Source organism: Thamnophis elegans, chromosome 13, assembly GCF_009769535.1.
Source record: "Thamnophis elegans isolate rThaEle1 chromosome 13, rThaEle1.pri, whole genome shotgun sequence".
Classification (NCBI taxonomy): domain Eukaryota; kingdom Metazoa; phylum Chordata; class Lepidosauria; order Squamata; family Colubridae; genus Thamnophis; species Thamnophis elegans.
Window position 1 is genome coordinate 26,155,593 of NC_045553.1, and position 24,357 is coordinate 26,179,949.

General features: G+C 40.7%; 1 protein-coding gene across 1 annotated transcript in view; it reads right to left on the reverse strand.

The window, feature by feature from the left end:
- The window catches only part of PIWIL2 (piwi like RNA-mediated gene silencing 2), a 39,229-nt gene extending 18,307 nt beyond the window's left edge, over nt 1-20,922 (reverse strand). Inside the window, exons 1-13 of the mRNA XM_032229716.1 lie at nt 20,847-20,922; nt 19,967-20,117; nt 18,589-18,753; nt 14,426-14,536; nt 13,564-13,681; nt 11,333-11,457; nt 8,326-8,406; nt 7,676-7,789; nt 6,857-7,045; nt 6,531-6,615; nt 5,605-5,694; nt 4,221-4,361; nt 1,765-1,878 (exon numbers count right to left, since the gene is read on the reverse strand). Coding sequence (XP_032085607.1) covers nt 1,765-1,878; nt 4,221-4,361; nt 5,605-5,694; nt 6,531-6,615; nt 6,857-7,045; nt 7,676-7,789; nt 8,326-8,406; nt 11,333-11,457; nt 13,564-13,681; nt 14,426-14,536; nt 18,589-18,753; nt 19,967-20,117; nt 20,847-20,892 — 1,530 coding nt within the window. The 5' untranslated portion in view covers nt 20,893-20,922. The remainder of the gene's footprint in view (nt 1-1,764; nt 1,879-4,220; nt 4,362-5,604; nt 5,695-6,530; nt 6,616-6,856; nt 7,046-7,675; nt 7,790-8,325; nt 8,407-11,332; nt 11,458-13,563; nt 13,682-14,425; nt 14,537-18,588; nt 18,754-19,966; nt 20,118-20,846) is intronic.
- Nucleotides 20,923-24,357: the final 3,435 nt, after the last annotated feature.

Here is a 24,357-nt window from a genome sequence, read left to right on the forward strand (position 1 = left end):
GGCTGTAGTGTTCCAGGGTCACATGATCAACATTTGTGACCTTCAGAGTCAGCTTCTGATAAGCAAAGATAATTGGTGAAGCTGGATTTGCTTAAAGTCGTGATTCACTTAACAACTGCAATGACTCATTCATTCATTCATTCGTTTGTTCGTTTACTGCCCGTCTCCTGGTGAGCTGTGGTGGCGCAATGGATACAATGCAGCGTAGCAGGTTAACTCACTGCTCACTCCAGGTGTTCCATCCTGACCGTCTCAAGGTTGACTCAGCCTTCCATTCTTCAGAGGTGGGTAAAATGAAGACCGAAATTGTTGGGAGCAAGAGGCAGACTCTGTAAACTATTAGAGGACTGTAAAGCAGTACATAAGTCTAGGTATTATTGATATCTTGCCTTGGGAGCGACTCCAGGTGCCTTACAACATTAAAAGCTATAAAACTGTAACTGCTGGTTTATGATCCCAAAAGGCAAATGCTATCCACCATTTCAATTTCTTCAGTATCAACATTACAGCTGGTTATTAATCTTCTTTATGTTTTAGCCATATTTTTCACTGTGCCCTTTGACTTTCATTACCAGAGCTTGAAGGCTCTTTGCATTTTCAGTTAACAGACTAAACAGTTGTCAACGTAATACAAGTTACTGATATTTCTTCCTCTGATTTTTAAAACCATGCTCTTCTTCTTCCAATCCAGCTCCCCTTTTCCCCATTGCTTGTCAGGTGGTCACAAAAAGTGATCAGATGACCCCAGGACCATGCAATCATCATAAATATGAGTCAGTTGCCAAACATCTGAATTTGGATCACATGACCAGGGGATGCCGCAATATTTGAAGACAATTCTTGCCACAGTTTTTAAGCAAATCACTGTAGTTAAGTTAGTAACAAGGTTGTTAAGTAAAACTGGCTTCCCCACTGATTTTGCTCGTCAGAAGGTCGCAAAAGGTGATCATATCATTCCAAGACAATGCAACCGTCATAACTATTGTGGCCCAGTAGGAGCCGTTGGAGCTGCCACCAGACTCTGACAGCGAGGGGCCCTATGAGTCGGCTCTGGAGGATGTGGAGGACCCTGCACAGGGTTCCGACTCTGAGCAGGGCGCAGAGAGACTGGTTGGCCACCAGGTGGCGCCTGAGCCTTGGACCAGTGGGGAGGAGACAAGGGAGAGTGATCCAGAAGCCAGCAGTGAGTTGTTCCTGGACGCACGCCATCGAAGAGCTACTCGGCGTCAGAAACAATTACGCAATTACAGGAGGTAATTGTGCTCAGCTGGTGGTCATTAGGCTCCTCTCCAGCCTATAAAAAAGACTGTGACACGCCCCTCTTGCAGAAGTCAACGCATTGACTAAAGAGAACGCAACTAACTTGGCAGGCTGGATTGCTGCCAAGGTTTGTCTGACTTGCTGCCAAGATCCTTTATCTGTTTGTTTGTTTGCTTGGCTTTCAGCCACCAAGATTTTGGCTTCTTGCTATTAAAAGTACATTCTAGTTAAGTTTGTCTCAGCTTTCGTTACTGGATGGAGGAGGGGGTCAGAACACATAACTATGAGTCGGTTGCCAAGCATCTGAATTTGGATCATGTGACCATGGAGATGCCACAACAGTCCTAAGTCTGAAAAACAGTCACAAGTCACATTTTTCAGTGCAGTTGTAACTTCAAATGGTCACTAAATGAACTCTTGTTACGTCGAGGACTACTGGTGTGTATTGAAGAGAATGCTGTTACACCCTACAGAAGAGTGCCCCACACCCAAAGTTAAGCTTACTGCAGAAATGCAGGAGTCTCTGCTGATTTCTTTAGTCCAGTTTAGGTCTTCCGAGGTATTGAAGGAGGACTTCTTCAAATTTATTCTTTCCATGGGAAGGACGCGTCCTGTGGTCTGAAACAAGCAAACAAAAAGAAAACAGTCAAGCTGTATACAAGGCTAGACCTGTGACAGCCCTCGGCCCATTTTAATCCCAGAGCTAAGCACCAAATATGTCTTAAAGCAGCTGTTCCTAACCTTTCCAGCTTGGCGGCCCTGTGCAAGTGTGTGTGTGTGTGTGTGTGTGTGTGTGTGTGTGTGGCAGGTGGACGCACAGCTCCATTTGTGCGAGCATCAGGCACACAGGCCCTCCATGTACGCAAATGGAGCTTTGTGCCATAACAGAGGGCGCTTGCACTTGCGTGTGAAGCTCCATTCACATGAGCGGCTATTTCACAGATTTAAAAGAGGCTCAGCAAAAGCGTGTTGTGATTTTCAAACTCTACGAAGTTGTACAAGGCAGAACTGCGAGACTGAGAATTTGTTGCTCTGCCTCCTCCATCTCACAAGAAGTGATTCTGGACATGGTATAAGCAAAAGCAGCATAAAACAATAAACATATTAAACACGGTCATATTTTGAAAAATAAAATAAGAGCAATGTCGCCACTTCAACATCTCACTGGTCCCCTGAAACACTCAGGCTGAGACAAAGCCAGATCTTTATGACCTTCCAGAAAATGATCTCCCTACTATCCCCTACTTCCTTTTTTTGGTTTAGGTTAACTACATTATAGAAAATAAATAGCTAACCTATGTATTCTTTTCTCTTTATTTTGCAATTATTTTTCAGCAGCAGCAAGGACATTGTTGGCGAACCTTTTTCAGGTCTGAGTGCCAAAATGGGAGAATGCGCATGTGGGTGGGGAAGCACTGGAAACCAGCGTGCCAGAAAGGTGATCTTTCAGTGTCCAGCACATGCATGCACGCCGGCCAGCTGGTCTTCTCGTGTGTATGTGCACTAGAAACCGGAAGACCAGGTGACCATGTGCATGTACATGCCAGAAACCGAAGCTCAGCTTCCCAATGCACACATGCATGCCAGGGAACTGCTCTTAGTTTCCGGTGCTCCCACACGGACAAAGACCAGCTGGCCAGCACGCATGTGCATGCTGGAACCCGGAAAAGCAATGGGTGACGGATGGTGTGCCCAGAAAGATGGCTCTGCACGCCACTTCCGGCACGCGTGCCATTGGTTCGCCATCACAGATCTAGGACAACTGTTAATAACAGAAAATAAATAGGTCATCCATTTCTGCAAAGTCCTAAGAGTATTTACCCAAAGGTAGCAAATATTGGGCCCTGATCAGAAAGTTTTGTAAGATTGATCCCTGAATTTGTCACCTCATTCCTGCCTTGAGCTGGTGGACAGCACCTGACCTACTTTGGCAGTCATTTTAAATCTGATTATTAGAAGCTCAAGGCAACAGAGTTGAAGAATTAAAAATCTTTTAAAAGTTACAACTCACAAAAAGGAAGAGGTTTTTTCCCCCTATGACTACTCAAACGTAAAGCTTATTTTTGTTTCCTTTCCCCACCTGTAATCTTGATTCACCAACCACTCCATGTCTAACTTCTTGAAAAATGCAGGCTTCAGAGATGTTCTGTACTACAGTACAAATTAGGGGACTGGAGACTAAACCATATGAAGAACGGTTGCAGGAACTGGGCTTGGCTAGTCTAGTGAAGAGAAGGACCAGGGGAAACAAGATAGCAGTCTTCCAATATTTGAGAGGCTGCCAGTGAGAGGAGGGGGTCAAGCTATTTTTCAAAAGCACCTGAAGGCCAGATAAGGTACAATGGATGGAAACTGAACAAGGAGAGATTCAACATGGAAATAAGGAGGAATTTTCTGATAGTGAGAATAATCAACCCATGGAACAGAAGTTGCCTTCGGAAGTTGTGGCAGCTTCAACCCTGGGAGCTTTCAAGAAAAGACTGGACTGCCATCTGTCAGAAATAGTGTAGGGTCTGCTTGGGCAGTGGGTTAGATTAGATGACCTACAAGGTTCCTTCCAACTCTGTTAACCTGTTTTTAAAAAAGTTGAATTTCAGTTTTAAAAGTTGAGGGAGTCACACTGGGGAGAGAATTGTTCCTTTAAAAAAAACTGACACGGTTCACCAGCAGACCTTCTGTCTAGGATCTTTAATGCTTTTTATGACACGGGTTGATTTATTTGAGGAAGCACATTTCCCCAACTACACCAGCTCCTCCCATCAGCTCTGGCAAGAGAGACATGCTCCAGGTTCCCCCTCCAGGGAACTGCACTCCATAAGGTAGGTCTTTTCCACTGCGGGGCCCACATCCTCCTCCCAAAATGAGGTAATCTTCACCTTCCTTAATCTCTTCTTGTCAAAATCATTTTTCATAAAATAGGCAGGATCCCATCTGACAAAGCTAACACAAAGTTTCCTTACCCTATACACATCTCCATGCAAGAAAAGACCCCACCGGGACAATTCCTTATGGGCATTCTCATTCTTCTCAATTCTGCTCAGGAGTTGGAGCAAAGAGGCATGATGCTGTTCAGGACTCATGTTGACTTTCTGCGTAAGGTCCTGAGCAGAGTGGACACAAGAGGGGGGGGAGCAAGGGGGGGGCACTTTAGCTTGCATTCAAAAAAGGAAGCATACACAAATTACCAGCAAAGCAACAGTTTGAAGGAGGAGCTTCCCTCTGGTAATCCAACATTAGAAATTACATTTGGTCTGGACATTTCCCCCCTATAACCGGGCAACACCGGGTTATCGGCTAGTTGCACATAAAAAAACAGATTTTTTTGGGGGGGGGCACACTTATTGATCACGATCTTGAGGGTTTTTTAATCACATCCTGTAGACACCTCTGAACAGAATCCTTGACTTACAACCACAATTGAGCCCAACCTTTTGCTGCTAAATGAGATAGTTAAGTAGGCTTTATTCCACTTTATGACCTTTCTTGCCACAATTGTAAAGTGAATCGGTGCAGTTGTGAAGTTAGTAACACTACTGTTAAGTGAATCTGGCATCACCATTTGGCTTTGCTGTCAGAAGGTCACAAATGGGGATCACGTGACCATGGGACACTGCAACAGTCATAAATATGATCCAGTTGCCAAACGCCTAAATTTTGATCATGTGACCATGGGAATGTTGCAACAGTTGTAAGTGTGAAAAATAGTGATAAATTACTTTTATAGTAAAGCCACAATTTCTTATACAATAATTAACACGCTCTGATACTAAGGAGTTCTACTCCCACTCCCCACCTGAAAAGAACTCTGTTCCGACTACCAGTTGCCTCACATTCCGTTACCTCAGTTCAAACTGGCAGTTCCACTCCTTCACTCAGGAGCGGCCTGGGGCTCCTTACAGTACTAAACATCGGTACCTCAACAAAATGTTTACATCTTCCACCTGTAAAACTGCTTCTGGACTCAAGGCAGCAGGAGCGATATTCCCTTATGTGTTTCATATATATTAGAAGTCCAATAACCTCTTTACAAGAAAAATACCATTGTTATCTTGTGATCTGAGTAGGAGGAGTAAATTGTTAGTGATTAGCAACTACAACTTTTGGCTGATTTGACAAGCTTAAAATGTCAGCCACCATTATGTCACTACATAGCCACATGGGATCTGTGGGAGGCCAAGGGAATCCTTCTTCAAGCAGAGCGTGACGGGAAAGCTTCAGATGCTATTGAAATAACAAAATTAGGGCTCTGACTTAAAAGTTGGTGAGGCCAAATATTTGATGTAGTAAGAAGTTGAGAATTGTATAAACAAATTCCAATTCTGTATAAAGTATATAGTCAAGCACCTTCATAATTCTAAAATCTTTTCTCATCTTCTCAGGAATGCCTGTCAAGAAGGAAAGTTCTGGCACTAACAGGATTTCACCTTCCTGAAGCTGCAGGAAAATTAAAAACAAAACCTATTATCACACATCATATACAGAAATAAATCATTAATAAAATCAGCTGGGTTGATATATGCCATATACAGATTAGGTAGGAAGGAAGGAAAGGGAATGGTGACCAGAAAACCAAATAGATGGTGTGGGTTTGGTTTTTTAATTATCACAATTTTCTCTCCAAACCTTGTGAATAAACATTAAGTGATAGTCGGACTAGTCCAGGGCTAGCATAGTTAACACAAGAGCTAATAGCTTATGACTAGCACTCAGAGATATCTTTTCTTAGCAGTAATAAACAGAACATTGAATAACAGAGTTGGAAGGAACCTTGCAGGTCATCTAGTTCAACACCCAGCTTCAGCAGGAGACCCTTTACCATTTCACATGAATGGCTGTCCAGTCTTTTCTTGAAAGACTCAATAGTTAAGACCCATCCTCTCTTCCTATTTGTTGCTGGAAGAGAGGAAGGTTGAAGTGCTTGACCAACAATTTCCAATATTATGCCAGCTGAATGCTTGTATTCATACAAGGGCTTAAGCTATAAGAGTGAGGGGCATCACAGCCTAAAGTTTCCTTCTAAATTAACTAATCTATTAACAAAAAACCCAACAACCTGCGGGGAATATCTGAGGGGGTGGGGTGATGGTGGGAGAAATCAAAGCCACACCCACCATATTTGCCCCATAGTAATTCCCATAATCCTCTGTCATAGCTCAAAAGTGTTCCTAGTCCAGGAACCTCGCCCAAGACAAGTCACATAAATCAAGCCATTTTAGTGAGGACTGCATTACAAATTGGTTGCTTCTAATTGCAACTGCTCAAATTATCACCTTTTCTGGAGGATTTTTTCTTTTTTCAACTCGGTAAATCAACAGTGGCTGGTCAAGTTCTCTAATGGTGATCCCATAATTTTTACTGGAAAGAGAATGTTATATGAATTCTAGGAAGAAAACAAAACTCACTTGATAATTTTAAATATCAACAGCTAAAAACCTAATAAAAACAATTCTAATTAAGCCAAAGTACTTAATGACTGATAATGGCTGACACTTTTAACAAAACCTAAGCAAGATACTGGATGTCTTACTCCCATTAATTATTTTCTTCTTCCCATCTTATCTCGACATTGTAGAAACACTGAATCGTAATCTTTTACCTGTAATACTCTAGAAAAGTGATTTCCTTCCCATCTGACATGGTGAAACTGTTCTGTGGTGTCTTGTTCCAATCAATGTCATCAATTCGGTAATTTTTATTATTGTAACGGGTAATTATGATGTTGCCAATAAGTTGCTTTGTACATTCGTCTTGGAAATTTTCCCGACTCTGTTGATAAATTCTATGCCTTTATGAAAACAGAAATGCTTCAAGTTAAAAATCAGGAAGGCACAAGTTGTAGTCTCACCTTGAGTTTACCAAAGAAGTCTGTTTACCCCACTGGCAGCATCCCATCTGCCAAATACACTCATCTTACCCTAACTTAGCAATGCTTTGGAGTTCTTGGTGCTCTCTGACCTTGGTTGTTTGCTTACAGATGTTTCATTAGCCAACTAGGTAACACCTCCAATGCAAGTGAGGGAAGGGTTTGCTGCCTGTTTATATTCAGTAGTTTTCCCTGTCAGTTTTGGTGGAAGTGTAATTTCCTATTTGGTTGTTCCTTGATTAGAATATTGTTTTTGGTCCGATTGGTGCTGATCCCTGCTTATCTGAATGTTGGTGGCTGGAGGGGATGGGTTATGTAGCCTTTTTGTTTCCTTCTGGGTTGTTTTTTTAATTCTCTTTTGAATGGTGTGGAATGGTCTTACACAGCCAAATAATGAACTGCATGAGAGATACTTGGCATATTGGATAGTTCAATATAAATTTATTCTGAGGATTCTGCATTCTAAAGCACACAGGATCAACATCATCTTATGATTCTCTATGATGGCACCAGCTCTCTATAAATATTTAAGATATCATCATTTTTACTCACATCAAATTCAGGACTGAATCATTCCGAATAACCTTATGAACAGCATCAACCAACAAAAACAGGCCACCATCTGTCTTTCGGATACTGGTTGCATAGCCAGGCCATATTTGCAAACTTTGACAAAAATACACAGAGGCTAATTTTTAGTAACAAACAGAAACTCTTTTATTAAAAGATGCAAATTGATTTTATAAACACAGTCATTGTTAATAATTGCTGCTGTCTGTTTTCACTGTTTACAATTCCAATAAGTTTTAATATGCAACTGATTATTAAAATATACTTTCACAGAACAAACACAAGTTATAACGTGATGAAATTGCAGGCCAATTTATTATTATATATTTTATTATTATTAATGTTCATAGACTATCCAAAACTCACTAGGATTGAGGAACAAATAAATGAATAAAATAATCCACCAAAAATATGTATTATTTTAAGTCTTTCCAAAAACACAAGGCAGCTAATTTTGGTATACAGTGCAATTAGCTAAAGTAACTCAATTTGTACCTATTGAGGTTTTGCTATAGAATGTGTGAAAATATATCAGCATCATACATTTTAAAAGAATATTATTTCTATTGCACAGCATATAGTTCAATTAATCAAAGACAAAAACACTGTAGTGCACAAAGCAACATACCAACCTGTACTGCTGAAGAACAGTAGCACTGGTAGGATCATAGAAATTTCTCCCAACAAGTTTCATATCTAAAATCTTCATCACTCTAGAATAACATTAAAAAAAACACCAAGATAAATATGACACTGGGAACAACAATTTATTATTACAGTCTTAGACCAGTGACCAGAACAAATAAAAGCACTCAGTATACATTCAGTTAAAACTTCTACTATAAAATAATAAATAACAACTAAAATCTATAATAAAATCCAGTGTCAATTATACATGGTCTGACTATAAGATAGTTGCAATCCCTAAACTGTAGGTTCAATGCTAAAAGGGAAGTGACTAAGCAGCCCAAAGGGTTTGCCACAATTGTTACATAACATCGCTATGGTGGAGAAGATGTGTGTTTGCGACGAATCTCCAGGGCTGCTGCACAGAAACTGGCCACCTGCACTGTAGTTATAGACTGTTCATCCTTAAGCAGCCACTGGAGATAGGTAGTGTTGGAACAGCTATGATACTTAGCGGTTATTGGCAGAATATGTTTTTTCCTAATCTCTGTTTAAAAGGAACCTGTAAGGATCATGTGACCCACAGTCTCCCCCTCTCCTGAGCCGCAGGGACAGAGTCTTTCCGTGAATGGTATCCTTTAATACTTGCCATATACAATGGCCGATGAAAGCGCATGGCACCGTGCGAGAAATGAGATTGCTGTTTAAAGCATGAACTCTTGGCACAGAAAATCTCTACTATCGTTCCAGTCCCATTACCAAAGGAGGCCAGAAGAACCTAGATTTTCTTTCATTTCAGGATTTCAAGACGAATAACTAAGCACAACCCAAAATCCACTTGCATTCCAGCATCCAGCAGTGCAGCAGATGTCAAACGATCTCATTCTACTTTTCATCTCGAGTGGATCTAAATGCAGGCTCCATTCCTTTAAATCAGTGTGTGTGTGTGTGTGTGTGTGTGTGTGTGTGTCAAACTCAAGGCCCGTGGGCCAGATCTGGCTCACGGGCCCACCCAGGAAACAGCAGAGGACTGGCCCATGGTGCCTCTGCCAGCGGAAATGGAGCTTGGGACGGCCACGCATGCCCCACACCCAAGCTCCGTTGTAGGCTGCGAAGACCTCCTGCAACCCTCTGCTAGTAACGCTCCCAAACCCTCAGCACACGCCCCCCTCCCCAACTCTACTTTCACTGACAGAGGGTTGCAGGAGGCCTTCACAGCCAAAAACAGAGCTTGGAGGGGGGAGGAGCACATGTGGCTGCCAAGAGCTCTGTTTTCACTGGCAAGAGTGCTCAGGCCACCACAGGCGCCCCCGACATGAGTGATGTCGAGATGGGCATGCCCAACCCTGATATGGCCCTCAATGAAATAGAGTTTGACACTCGTTTTAAATAATAGTAATGGTAAAGGTTCCCCTCATATATATGTGCTAGACGTTCCCCACTCTAGGGGGCGGTGCTCATCTCCATTTCAAAGTCGAAGAGCCAGGACTGTCTGAAGACGTCTCAGTGATCATGTGGCCAGCATGACTAAACGCCAAAGGCGCACGAAATGCTGTTACCTTCCCATCAAAGGTGATTCCTATTTTTCTACTTGCTTTTTTGCATGCTTTTGAACTGCTAGGTTGGCAGAAGCTGGGACAAGTAAGGGGAGCTCACTCCGTTACACGGAGCTAGGGATTCAAACCACCAAACTGCTGACCTTTCCCATTTACTTCTCGAGCCTGATGAGCAAGAGCCAAGAATCAAAATCTTCCCTTACCTGGGATCTTTGGTTAAAATAGGGATTGATCCAAAGGCCAATGGGGTTTTTTCTCTGCAGTCTACATTACTATATATAATCCTACCTATACTTTCTATGTGGCCTCAGTTGTTATCCCAAATTGATTCCGATCCTGAATGCACCTCGACTAGATCAGGTTGCAGTAAAGTGTATAGGTAGTCCTTGACTTATGGACAGTTCATTTAGTGAACACTTAAAGTTACAAAAGCACAGGAAAAAAGTGAGTTATGACCATATTTCACACTTACAACTGTTGCAGCATCCCCATGATCACCTGATCAAAATTCAGACCCTTGGCAACTCACTCATATTTATGACGGTTGCAGTGTCCAGGGGTCATGTAAATCACCTTTTGTAACCTTCTGATGAGCAAAGTCAATAGGGAAGCCCGATTCACTTAACAACCATGTCAATAACTTTACAATTGCAGTGATTCACATAAGGTTATAAAATCGGGTAAATTTCACTTAGCAAATGTCTCGCTTAGCAACAGAAACTATCTGTACTGCTGACAGAGAAAACTGCTGTACCCTCTTTCATGAAGTATGTAGATTAATTGAGATTAAGGTAATTTCAAGCACCAAGAAAAAGAACCAATCAAAATAATTTACAATCACTTCTTTTATCTGTACTGAAATGATAAGCATGCCAACTGGTCACTACAACATATATCTATTTAAAAATAAACAGAGCCTTGCAACCATTTATATTTCATGTAATCATCACGTACTTGTTGCACAATGCAAAAATCTAAATCCCATCCTTTCTCTGCATAGTATGTCTATTTGTATAAAACTCCAGTTGTAAAATTTTCCCAATATCTTATATAGGACACTTGGCCCCCATTCATTACAGAGGTCCACATTTCCTTCTGAGTAAACAGATACAAATTGATGGTTTAAAGTTGCACTGCTATATATTAAAATGAACTGGCTTTAAAATAAACACGAATGTTATATTTGAACGATTAATTGTGCAAAGCTTTTCTAGGTTAGGTCTATCGAGTTTTTGTTCTGACACATCAAATAAAAATGCTCACACTCATTCAATTACAGAGATTGGAAATGTTATCCATAGTGGTCAACATTCAGCCAATGTTGATAAATTCAATTAAAAGAAAACAGGTCTAAGCATTTTAACATTGGTATTTTGTATAACATTCATTTATTTTAAGAACGGCTGTACTTATGGGATGCTTCAAGTCCAGATGTGAAACAGCAGAAATTACGCACTTTCTGAAAATAACGTTGTAAAACGGGATACACAACTCTGAACTTGGTTCCAGAATTTTGGTCATCTGTATCTTTAAATTGACTTCCATTCCATCTGTCTTTCTTACACACTTCAGGTTAATATTCTAAAGTAGAAGAAATATATTCTATCAGAACTCAAATAGAGGTCAGTAAAAGACAGCCTAAGAATTCCAAAACAATTATGTTTACAAAATAAATTACAAAATAATCAGTTCCAATTCCTGCCAATAAGTAAATGTTGCAGTAAAAAGATGTTATGTATAACTTAGCCATCTCAAGCTAAGAGTAACATTTCAGAGTGCTTTGTTTTCGAAAGTCTATCCACACAAAATAAAGACAAAATGAAACATAAATGAAAAGTGAAACAAACCAGTTTATAACTATGCCTTATTTTGTTGCTGTTGAAATTGCATATTGTATTAATATACTTATTCTTTTGCCATATTGCTGATTCTCAACTTTTCTGTTATGAAAACCCCTTGAAGCATGAAGATTGGACAACTTTTTTTCTTAATGGGTACAGATGCCTTGAAGAGATACCCTTGAAAGCAAGCTCATGCTTAATATAATATTAACAGAATAACAGAGTTGTAGGAGACCTTGGAAGTCTAGTCCAACCCCCTCAAGCAGGAGACCCTAAATCCATTTCAGACAAATGGTTATCCAATCCCTTCTTAAAAACGTTCAGCGATGAAGCACCTACAACCTCTGGAGGCAAGTTTCTCCACTGATTAATTGTTCTCATTGACAGGAAATTTCTCCCTAGTTTTAGGTTGCTTCTCTCCTTGATTAGTTTTCATCCATTGCTTCTTGTCCTGCACTCAGGTGCTTTGGGAAATAGGTTGACCCCCCCCTTCTTTGTGGCAGCCCATTAGATATTGGACAACTGCTATCATGTCACACCCTAGTCCTTCTTTTCATGTTCTCTTTTAAGAAAATGTTAGAAAACAAATCATTTTAAATCTTTAATATTTTCAAGGTTACATTGATGAAGATGTTGAGACCTTTGTTTAAGTCCTGTTTAAAATACAGAAAGCTAAATGACTTTGAACTAGTCTCTCTCAGCTCAACCTATCTTACGGGAGTCCCAAAAGTGATTTTTCAAGAGGCAACTGGACTTTTCTGGTTTTTCTTTGAAGATGTTTCGCTTCTCATCCAAGAAGACTCTTCAGCTCTGAAGAAGCTCCTTGCACGAGAAACAAAACATTTTCAAAGAAAAACCAAAAACTTTAGTTGCCTCTTCATAAAGCATCTTTGGAACAACCATAATCTGGATGAGTGAGAATCTCCATAGACTATCTTATGGGATAATTTCAGAGATGGCATTCAACCACTTCTGACCGGTTCTGGCAAACCAGTAGTGGAAGTTTTGAGTAGTTCGGAGAACCAGCAAATACCACCTCTGACTGGCTCCACCTCCCAAGAGTGCCAGCTGATTGGTTGGGTCTTCTGTTGCTTTGCACAGGAGAATGAGCTGGAAAGCAGGTTAGTGGGACGGGGAGGGAATGGGTATTTTACAGTATCCTTCCCCCAGGAGTGGGGAGGGAATGGGGATTTTGCAGTATCCTTCCCCTGCCACGCCCAAGCCACACCATGCCCACACAACCACTGGATAATTTGTGAAGGATGGTATAGGAGGGGACATCACCCAAGGCATCACAGGACAGGTAGATCATAATTGTATTAAGAAACATCTGGAGCACAAAGTTATCCACTAATATAATAGTCATAGCCACAGCTAAAATGTAGAGTGAAATCCTTTGAGATATTCAGATATACTGTCATCTGCTGCTATTGGAGAAATCACAAAATAACCTGGAAAAAGGAGAAAGGAACTGAGTCCTTTGGCTCATTTCACAAGGAGCATTTCAATCTTATCAGATACACTTCAGTTGCAGTATAATTCAAAAGAATAAATGAACAGGGCACAATTCAATTCCAAACTCACAGAAGACTAGGAAAACATTCGGACGTAGGACACACTATCACTATTTCAATTCATATTTTTTAAAAAGTATTTATCTTCATGAACTAAAAATATTTCAAGCTCAGTATCAGCTTGGTTATTCCTAGAAGACAGAAAAAAATTCAGGTGGTACTCCATCCAAATAGACTGGGGGTTGGACAACTAACAAAATAAGGAGTTGGAATTAAATGCCAGTGTCAGATAATATTGAAGCAAACTCTTCTGTTTTCCCCCTCAATCTTACTTGAGGCAACTTGATGGGCAAATAGAGAAGAAAGCCATCAAATGCGGAAATGTCTCCTATCACCGACTGATGCTCCTTCAGCATCCTAAGACGCACGCTTTTACATTCCATGTTTGGGCTGGAAGACAAGAGGAAAATCAAGAAAAAACAACAATGGGTGGTACATTTTTATCAGGAAAAAAATAAAGAATGTGTATTTCCAGACAGAAATATCCACACAGAAAAAAACTGTCACAATTCATTCCTTTGTCAGTAGAAAGGCAACCTCTAGATGCTGGTTGGCTATGCTATTTCACTGAAAGACAGCATCAAGGAAGAGCTGTAACTATTTTCTTTTTCAGTCTTGGCTTCAAAGAAGATGCATGGCCTTTCGGCTGCATTTCTACAAGAAAATGTTCAGATTCCCTACAGCTTTACATTATTAGTGAAATATATCAATGGACAGACAATTTGGGGGTCCCTCCAAAAACTTTTAACACCCATAGTCAAATTACTTAGATAAAATGGCTGCCCTTGGATGCAATAAATATTTGGGTTCAGTCTAACCATCTGGACAGGTGCCTTCTTAGCTCATAAAGCTGACAACTGGTACTTTCGAAAGCACCATATCAAGACAGTCACAGGGTTTAGAAAGTATGAAAGATTTTCCACATAGCTTCAAAGGCTAGAAAACACGATTTATATTCCTTTAAATTTTAGCATATAAGATGTGGGAAGAAGCATCAATTGGACTGCAACTTAAGAGAACAATTTGAATAAAAGATATTGGATCTTCTGTCCACATTGTTACTGAAGCCATGGCAGACCCCAAAGCAACTGCCTTCAACTGTGGAGGAAAGAGTTAAGATTTAAGAACTATTACCTGAATGTCACATGGTACTGATACACAGCTTCATTTTTACAGTGTATTTGAATCAGATTCAATGCCAAAGGAATTGCTACTCCTTTTGACCCTTGCTTCTTAAGCGGTTCTCTGGAAGGATGAAAGTGTAACTTATATTAATTTCTCTGCTTCATTTAAGAGAAAGACAGTGATGAAGTTGAACCTCATGAATACTGTATCTGGTTCAATAGTGCATACTTTCCAATGTTCAAATAATTAGAATAGCAATAAGTGGGAATAACCATTTTTGGATGAAAGGTGTGCTAAAATTTGGCATTAGCAATTTATATTTTTACATAAACAAATACAATTCAGTGTATACAATAAAAAAGATGCATCTGTCAAGAACATCTATTCTTAAGATTGTTGTGGTCAGAGTTGGACAACGAGGAGGTTGAGGAGGAACATGGGCCAGTCCGGGAGTCTGGGGAAGCCTCTGAGGCAGAAAGGGGACCAGGGCCATCTGGGAGTTACTGTATGTGCTGCCTCCGGAGCCTCCAGAGTCGGACAGCAGCGAGGCAGAGGAACCGGCTCCCCCTGTTCCCAGTACACGCATGCACAGAGCTTCCAGAAGGCAAGAACAGTTAAGACAGAAGGGGTGACTCGAGAGTAAGGCTTGGAGATGATTGGCCCCCTCCCATAGGACATAAAGGAGGAACAAAGGTACATGAGCCTTTGAGTGTGGCCTTGCCAAGCTAATTGCCAATTAAGTCTTTGGCAGTGTTTCCAGGAAGATAAAGGTGGGTGCTTATCAGCCTTATCCCCAAGGACTTTGGCAGCATACTGTAGGTTACAACTATTTGGGACTCATTATGGGCTGTGAAAGAACATAATTTATAGCCTTTGAAATAAAAAGAGAGTTTTTGGGACTAAGCCTGTGCTTTTTACTGTATCAGGAAGCCTAGGTCAGAACGTAAGATATATTTTGACACCTCACCCCTTTGTCCAAAACAGGGGTATATTTCTAAAAGCAATTTGTATATGCTTGGCTCCTTGGACATACTTCTACCCCACAGTCCTACTCCAAGCCCAATTTCTTACTTTTTTTCTAGACAAGCTGGGGGAAAAAAAACATAGCTTATCTTCTCTAAAGACTTGCACAAATCAGAAGTTCATCAGATGTTGTTACATTCAGAAAATTCAAAGAAAAAAAAACATTTCTTTCGCTTAAGCTATTGATTTTCTGTTTGTATCTACTCCAAACAGAGCACATGTATAGCCAAGAGCTTTTGGATTATGGCTATCTGAGATATTTGTAATTAATGCAGCACAATAACTTAAAGCATTACTTAAAAATAAGTTCATTTCAGCCAGAGTGGATTTGTTTTAAATCAGGTCGATTTAAATCACGTTTTAAATCATGATTTAAATCACTAGTAAAAAGGCTTGATTTAAATTAACTCAATTTAAGTCATAATTTTTAAAGAGCAACTGTCATCTCTGTCCCGCAGCGATTCCTCTGACCCATTGTTGACTCACCATCAGTCCCAATGTTGCAGAATATGCAGCCTCATGCTACATCACTAAGCTCCATTTCATGCTGAATAAACTAAATTATTAATGTATCTTGAATAGAAAACTATCTTTGGATAGATTTTTACTCCAAAAGCATTTTATTGAAATAAATGTGATAAAAGTTTAAAAAAAAATCCAATTTAAATTTTAAAAATCCATTTTTTAAAAAACCACCGATTTTTATCCACCGTGATTTCAGCAAAGAATGCGCTGAAGAATTAAAAATCCTTAAAAAGGTGATATTTCTAGTACCTAATCAATTTCGTTGTATTTAAGTACAATGACAATAAAGATTATACTTATACTTACCTTGAAAGAAATCAGTCAAGGAAAATTGTTTCTGTTTTCTAGTAATTTGAATTAGGTTTCTGAATCTGAACAATCACTCCCCAGTCTCTAACCTTCTCTTCTTACCAGTTCAGGAATATTATTTTATTTATGCATTTGTAAATTAATGTAATCAAGGCTATTATAAGCAACATGCAAAAGCAAGAACCACTGCCAATGTAATAGTCCCCAATAATAAAGCAACATTATATAACTACAGTAAAATTGTAGATAACAAGATTACTCCTGGCCCTGAAAATGCTTGCCAGGTCTGAGTTTATGGTTACGTAGGCCTCAATCCTCTGCCTCTTTTATAGCACTCTAGGATATCTCTTTCACGTGCCACACTACATAAGACATATATAGAGCAGCCAGAAGGGAGGAAGAGCCAATGGGCAGGAGGGAATTGGATTTGAAGAAGTAATTACCGTATTTTTCAGAGTATAAGATGCATCTCCCCCCAAAGGTGAAAATTTGTGTGCCTCTTATACACCGAATGTAGCCTCACCCACTCACCGCCTCCCACCCTTTGGCCTCTGCCTCCCAGCAATTTACCTCTTTGAAGCAAAGGGGGGGGGGAGACTTCAATAAGCTATAGCAATCCCTGCAGCCTTTAACAGCTGATGATCGGGAGAAATTGAAAGTGAAACTAGCTGTTTGCTCCACATGGAAAATTGCTGGGAGGCAGTTTTTTTTTCTTGTGCTAATCAGGCTGTTTGCTGCAAGGAGGTAAATCAACAACTATAAGTGCCTATAGAATGTTCAAATTGTTAGACTTAATTTTTAAAGACTGCTTTATTATTGTTCTAGACAACTTAACAAAATAAAGAGGCTTTTTAAAATAAATGCTTGATCTGAAGAGGCCCACTTGTTTTAAAAAGTGGTATTCTTTTAAATAGCAGAGAATAACTATACTTCCAGAAAGCACATTTTAACAGTGTCTGTATAATTATTGTCTGAAAAATAACACAACAAACAGTGTATATTGTCTGTACTGTTTGTTGGAAGGAGGCAAATTGCTGGGAGGCAGAGGCAGATATTTTTCTCTTGTTTTCCTCCCCAAAATCTAGGTGCATCTTATACTTTGGAGCATCTTATGCTCTGAAAAATACGGTACATAGTCCTGAGAAGATGAAGCATTCAAAAGTAATTTGTGTAGCATTGGGAGGGGGGGCACTCAAAAACTGTTGAGCTTTCAAAATTCTATTATTTATTCTATAATAAGAAAGAATACAGGTAGTCCTCAACTTACAACAATTCATCAACCGTTCAAAGTTACAATGGCACTGCAAAAAATGTGATTTTCCCTTGTGCCATTACTCTGCTGAACACTTAATCCCCACAGCACTGTCTTATGCCTAAGGATATTTAACCACATAGTAGGTCTCTATTATTATTATTATACAATTGTATCACAGCGGTCAGTTGTTTCGCCGGATTTGGCATTGGTTACTAGTGGGGCCCCATCCAGGGGCCTAGGACGTCGTAACGTATTTTCGTAATATGCGTGCAGATCCAAGCAGCGCGGCTTTTTGCATTTGACTGATGGTGATTTTGTCAATTTTTAACTGTTTTAAATGTAATTCCAGTGCTTTTGGAATAGCACCCAGTGTGCCAATTACCACTGGAATTACCACTGCTGGTTTGTGCCATAGTCGTTGAATTTCAATTTTTAAGTCCTGGTATTTTGCGATTTTTTCATGTTCCTTTGCAATGTCTATGATTGTGACCTTATTTTTCTCAACCAGTGTGATGTCTGGTGTGTTATGCGTCAGTATTTTGTCCATTTGTATACGGAAATCCCACAAGATCTTGACCATCTGATTTTCGGTGACTTTTTCAGGCTGATGTTCCCACCAGTTTGTTGGTTTTAATATTATAATTTTTGCACAAATTGCAATGGATCATTAATCGCAACAACAGAATTGTATCACAGCGGCCAGTTGTTTCGCCGGATTTGGCATTGATTACTAGTCGGGCTCCACCCAGGGGCCTAGGACGTCATAACATATTTTCGTAATATGCGTGCAGATCCAAGCAGTGGATTATTATCATTATTATTCTCATCTTTCTTATTACACGCTCCTATTGGTATCCATGACATCACTTTGTTGTTTGTATGTACACAGAGCTTATGCACTGGAAACAAATTCCTCATTTACCCAAACACACTTGGCCAATAAAAAAATACTCTATATCAAAAAACCAGTCCCACCTCATTTGCTGATCTCAGCATTCAGCATTTATTACACTTAAAGGAGTTTGGCTTTGTTGCCTTCTTCATACTATTTCTCACTTACTTGTTATCCACAAGCTCATCCGAAATTACAGCAGGAGGACTAGATTTGATTGATGGTGCTGGACGACCTTCCACAGGCGAAGTGAAGGGGCTTGTGTAGGCTCGGCCACGCCCCAAGATGTTTGTTTTGTCAAGCCCCAAAAATGGCTTTTCACTTTCCACATACCTGGAGAAAATTCAAAAGGGGAACAAAAAAGATGTCTAAAAAGCACAAAGAAAAAATTTCTGCATCATTTTAATGCTTTTAAAGCAGAGGTGGAGGGCAATAGCCCTTTTATGACTCATGGACTTCAACTCCCAGAATTCCTGAACCAGCTTTAAAGCAACGTTTTGATTTGTATCTCAGTTTTATTTATACATTTCAAGGTGGCATGCATAATACTCCTTCCTCCTCCTATTTTCCCCACTGTGGTGTGTGGGTTGGACTGAGAGGGGCTGGCTGGAAGTTACTTAACTGCCTTCTGTGTCTAATGGAGGACTTTCAGTTTCCAGTCCAACTCCTTATACACTCCTAAGGAAGTGGAAAACCACCCAAGGCAGATCTGGAGGGCGGAGGGAAACTGCCAAGGTGTGAGCAAAAGTCAGTTCATATCAGAATTGATTTGTCCCATTTATTTTCTTAGCCAAAAGAGACAAGTATTTCAAGGGCATTACATATACTGTATTTTTCGGACTATAGGACACACCGGTGTGTAAGACGCACCAAGATTTTGAAGAGATAAGTAAGAAAAAAGGTTTTTGTCCTCCCCGGCCACCAGGAGCACTATGCAGGCTTCAGCAGGGCTGGGGAAGGCAAAATGCCCCCCTTTTTGCAAAAACCGGCAGAAAATAGGCCATTTTTTGCAAAAGGCAGCGTGTTTTTACCAAAAATGGGATGCGGGGGTGGGGCTTCAGGAGGCCAAAAATGGCTGTATTCCATGTATAAGACGCACCAACATTTCCATGCTTTTTTGGGGGGGGGTGCGTCTTATACTACAAAAAATACAGTAAATATTACAAAAAATGCAGATACGTGTGCAATGTTCACGTTAGATAAATCTCACTAATATCACTTCATGATATCACAACTCAGAAAATAAGACAATTTTGTTGTTTTCTTTTCCAAAGCAGCAATTTTTCAGAAGGTATGTAGTAAGGCACAAAATATGAACATTTGCTTTCACATTATCTGTGTCATTACCTATGCCACAACATGTTTCTGCTTAAAATAAAGGCACCCATTTTTACCACTGAAACTTAAATAAAAAAAAAAACAGAAAACTAAGCCTTCATGCTTAGTTCTCCAAAAACTATACCAACCAAAATAACCAAATTACAAGGTTTTTAATGCAACTCGCCATTTTTATCAACCACCTTGACCCCAAGATGGCTTAACTCACTTGCCACGGCCAGAAAACACCCGTTCCACCTTGCTGTCTCCAGCTGGTTCTGCTCTCAAGCCTGCAAACATCTGCGGTCCCAGGACATCTATATTGGGCTTCATGCTCATGTCACCCATTCCTCTCCCTGCAATGCCTCGGCCTGAACAAACTGCTTGAAAAACAAAGTTAAGATAAATCACAAGTTCTTCTTACACTTCCAAAGAGAATCACTGTGGTATAAGGAAGGAAGATCCTGTTGTGGCCAGCCAGCTGCCAGCAGAGCTGGCAACAGAGTTGGACAGTGAGGAGGTTGGGTAGGAGCATGGGTCAATCCTGGAGGCTGGGAAAGGCTCAGACAAGGACTCTGCGTCAGAGGCAGAGAGGGGGGCCAGGGCCGTCTGTCAGTTCTCAGCTCCTTTCAAGCTAGATAGCAGTGAGGCAGAGGAACAGCTGGAGCCTGTGTTCATGCACAGAGCTGCCAGAAGAAAAGAACAGCTAAGAAATCAGGGTCGCCTTGGGAGTAAAGTCACAGGTGGAAGGTGATTGGCCCATCCCACAGGAAATAAAAGAGGAGCAAAAGGAGAGTGGGCTTTTGCAGGAAACAATTCATTCGTTCGTTTGAGACTCTGTGAGACTAAGTGAGACTCTGTGCCCAGTCTTTCCTTGCACAGCATCTTATTTGGAAAATATTTACATGGCAGCTTTCCAAGATAGACAAGGTCATAACTACTTGCTTGAAAAACTGTTTGCCAGGCCTTGCTGAATGTGAATGAGAGGAATTCACATTCATTTAATAAAAGGGGTTTTGTTGGGACCAGGATTCTGCCTCATGTTTTTTGCCTCATGTTTTTTGGGGAAGCCTAGGTCAGAACAGATCCTAAATAGCAAGAGAGCTTACCTGAAGGAGGCCTAGGAGCTGACTCAAGACTAAGGCCCTGAACCATGGACGACAATGTTGGAACAGTCACGAAAGGCTCCTGAATTAAAAGAGAACACACAGACTTTTACTATGCACCACAAAGCCTTAATTAAGCTTGAAAATTAAGAGAAACAAAACATGGCAAGGAAAGGATCTCCGGCTCTCTAAAGCAGTGAGTACTTCCGTGTCTACAAGCTTTCAAATAATACAGGAAATAAAGATAGTCCTCAACTTACAACAGTTTATTTAGTGACCATTTGACGTTACAACAGCCCTGAAAAAAGTATCTCACAACCACTGCAGCAGCCCCATGGTCATGTGATCAAAATTCAGACACTTGGCAACTGACTCATATTTAGGATGGTTGCAGTGTCCCGGGGTCATATGATCACCTCTTGTGACCTTCCCAGCCTGTTTCTGACAAGCAAAGTCCAGGAAGAAAGCCACATTCGCTTAACAACTGTGTTACTCACTTAACTACAATGATTTAAGAAATATAACAAGATCGTAAAGCCACATGTCAAGGTGTTGGTTATTACCTTTAAAGCCCTATATGACTTAGGGCCAGAGTACCTTCGAGACTGCCTACTGCCACATACCTCCCAGCGGCCAGTTAAGATCCCACAGATTGGGCCTCCTTCAGATGCCGTCAGCCAGACAGTGTCGGCTGGCGGGCCCCCGGAGGAGAGCCTTCTCTGTGGCTGCTCCGACTCTTTGAAATCAGCTACCCCCAGAGATCCGGACCATACCACTCTCATGGCCTTCAGGAAAGCTGTTAAAACTTGGCTGTTCCGGCAGGTCTGGGGTGGTTGACCTCACCGTTGAGGTCCAGCCCCGATTAGAATGAATGTATGAGGTGTTGCTATTTTAAACTGTTTACTTTCGTTATGTGTTCGTTATGTGTTTTTTTTTCCTTTCTCTTTTCTGTAAGCCGCCCGGAGTCCTTTGGGATTGGGCGGCATATAAATTTTATAAATAAACAAACAAACATTAGCAGGATGTGGTTGTCATTTGGCCGATTTTCTCAGGCTGCCGTCTCTAGCTAAATGATCACAAAAAACAACACTTGCCCTAAGAAGTTTAGAGACTGAGGAAGAAGATGGAGAACAGACCCCCTGCTGCCGTTAAGGATCCAAGCAGGGGAAGGCTGGAGAAGTGGGGCTATAGTTTGACTGGTCTGTTCTTGACTTGTAAGAAAAGATTGCATCTGGGAGGTTATAAACACTTTGGTGTTGCCTTCTTTTGCCTGGATGAATTTTGGGTGCCTTTTTTTTTGTTTGTTTTAGGCATTTATGAAATAAGTCTGTCAAATTTTTAACAGGAAGACACCTGGAGGGTAGCAAAGTTTTGAAAGAGTCATTTGCAACAGACACTGCTTTAACTTCAAGTTTGCATGATTGTCAGTCTTCTATGGACAGGATGCTGAACAACTGAGCTAGGCCTTATTCATCTTCCATGGGATCAGACGATGCCTGTATCTTCCCTTTAATTAGATCAAGGACATTGGGAAGGTCGTGAGCATTCTGCTGTACAGATAGTTGCTGACTGGTTATAATCTCTGGAGCTTATGCTATCTGCTCTTGTGACCTTGACTCTGCTCCCAGGATTCAGCAGAGGCCGTACACTGCTATTGTGAAAAATATTTATATGTACTTTGAAATCCCCTTGGAAATGTTTGCATTTAAGGATCATTGAAGAGAGTGCAAGATAGCAATAGCACTTAGACTTATATGCTGCTTTACAGTGCTTTTACAGCCCTCTCTAAGCAGTTTAGAGTCAGCATATGGCCCCCAACAATCTGGGTCCTCATTTTACCAGCCTTGAAAAGATAAAAGGTTGAGTCAACCTTGAGCCCGATGAGATTTGAACTGCCAAATTGCAGGAAGCCAGCAGGCAGCTGAAGTAGCCTGTAGTACTGCACTCTAACTAAAGATGCCTAAAAGCCAACATTCTCTCAAAATGTTTCCATCTAGGAAGCCAAGAGATTTGAGTAAATTTGGTGGAAGATACTGTGGTGAAGCTGTTGTGAGAAGGACTTGTACTCCTCATCTATTTTGCACCTAGTGAAGTCTTGTGCTTCAAACGCAATAACACACGGGCAAACAATTGATACAAACTCAAGATAAACCTCTCCAAACTCAATTGCAGAAAATATGACTTCAGCAACAGAGTGGTCTATGCCTGGAATGCTCTACCTGACTCTCTTATTATATCCTCAAACCTCCACAGCTTCAACCTCAAACTGTCTACCGTGGACCTCACCCCATTCCTAAGAGATCCGTAAAGGGAGCATAAGCACACCAGCATGCCTACCCTCCTTGTCCTACTGTCCCTATTTATTCATACTCGTTTCCTGTGTTGATCTCCATGTTTATACTTATACCTGTTATCTTGTATATGTTTGACAAACTAAATAAGTAAATAAATATGTATGTGCTGGAGCAACTGGGTTGGTAACATGACAAATGAAGTTGCATGTTATTTTTTCCACTATAGCCTTAAGTACATCTACTTTTTGAATGATATTTAGTAACTGACCAAAAATTGCAATATTTTTCAGAGTATAAGACACACCAGAGTATAAGACACATCAAGATTTTGAAGAGGCAAATTAAAAGTTTTTCCACTCTGCAGACTTCCCAAAAATGTCCTGTTTTTCACAAAACTGCCCCGTTTTTTTCAAAAAAGGGGGCATGAATAGCCTTTAGGAGGCAAAGAGTGCTCCTGGGGTATTGGGGGGGGGGAGGGAAAGTGAGCAAAAAACGGCCCATTTTTCACTCATTTCTGCCCTTCCCAGCCCCAAGAAGCACTCTGGAAGCCTCCTAAAGGCTATGCACAGCCATTCTGGTGAAGGGGTGGGGTTTCTGGAGGAAAGAAAATGCTGTATTCAGTGTATAAGACGCACCCAGATTTTCAGCCTCTTTTTGAAGGAAAAAAGTGCATCTTATACTCTGAAAAATACAGTAATTGTTTTTGTAGTCAAGAGGCAGGTCTTAGCAACCAAGTCCACAACAGGTTTAAATTATTTATGGTTTTAAAAGTGTCTGCCCCTTTATCTCCTACAGGAGCCTGATCTTTGGAGCAAGGGAAACCATCCACTTCCCAAATAGGGAATATGATTTATTGGTGGAAATGGGGGGTGAGGAGGAGACTTGCATACTATGTCTTTCGGCTGAAATATTTAATTTCAACGGTATCTTCAGTTTCAGCAAAATCATGCATTTTACGAAACCAACTGCCTATATACTATTCCAGCCAAATGAGTAAAATACCAATCATTCAATAGGCTTCAGGCTCAATCTACCGTATTTTCACAACTATAAGCCGCACTGAAAATCCTAAAATTTGATCAAAAACCGGCAGTGCGGCTTATAACCCGGTGCGCTTTATATATGGAGCAGTTTCCCTCCCCAGCGCCCAGGCTTTCCCCTCAGTTCCTGCCTGTTCCTGCCTCCCGTTCCTTCCACCATCTGAGCAGTTTCCCTCTCCA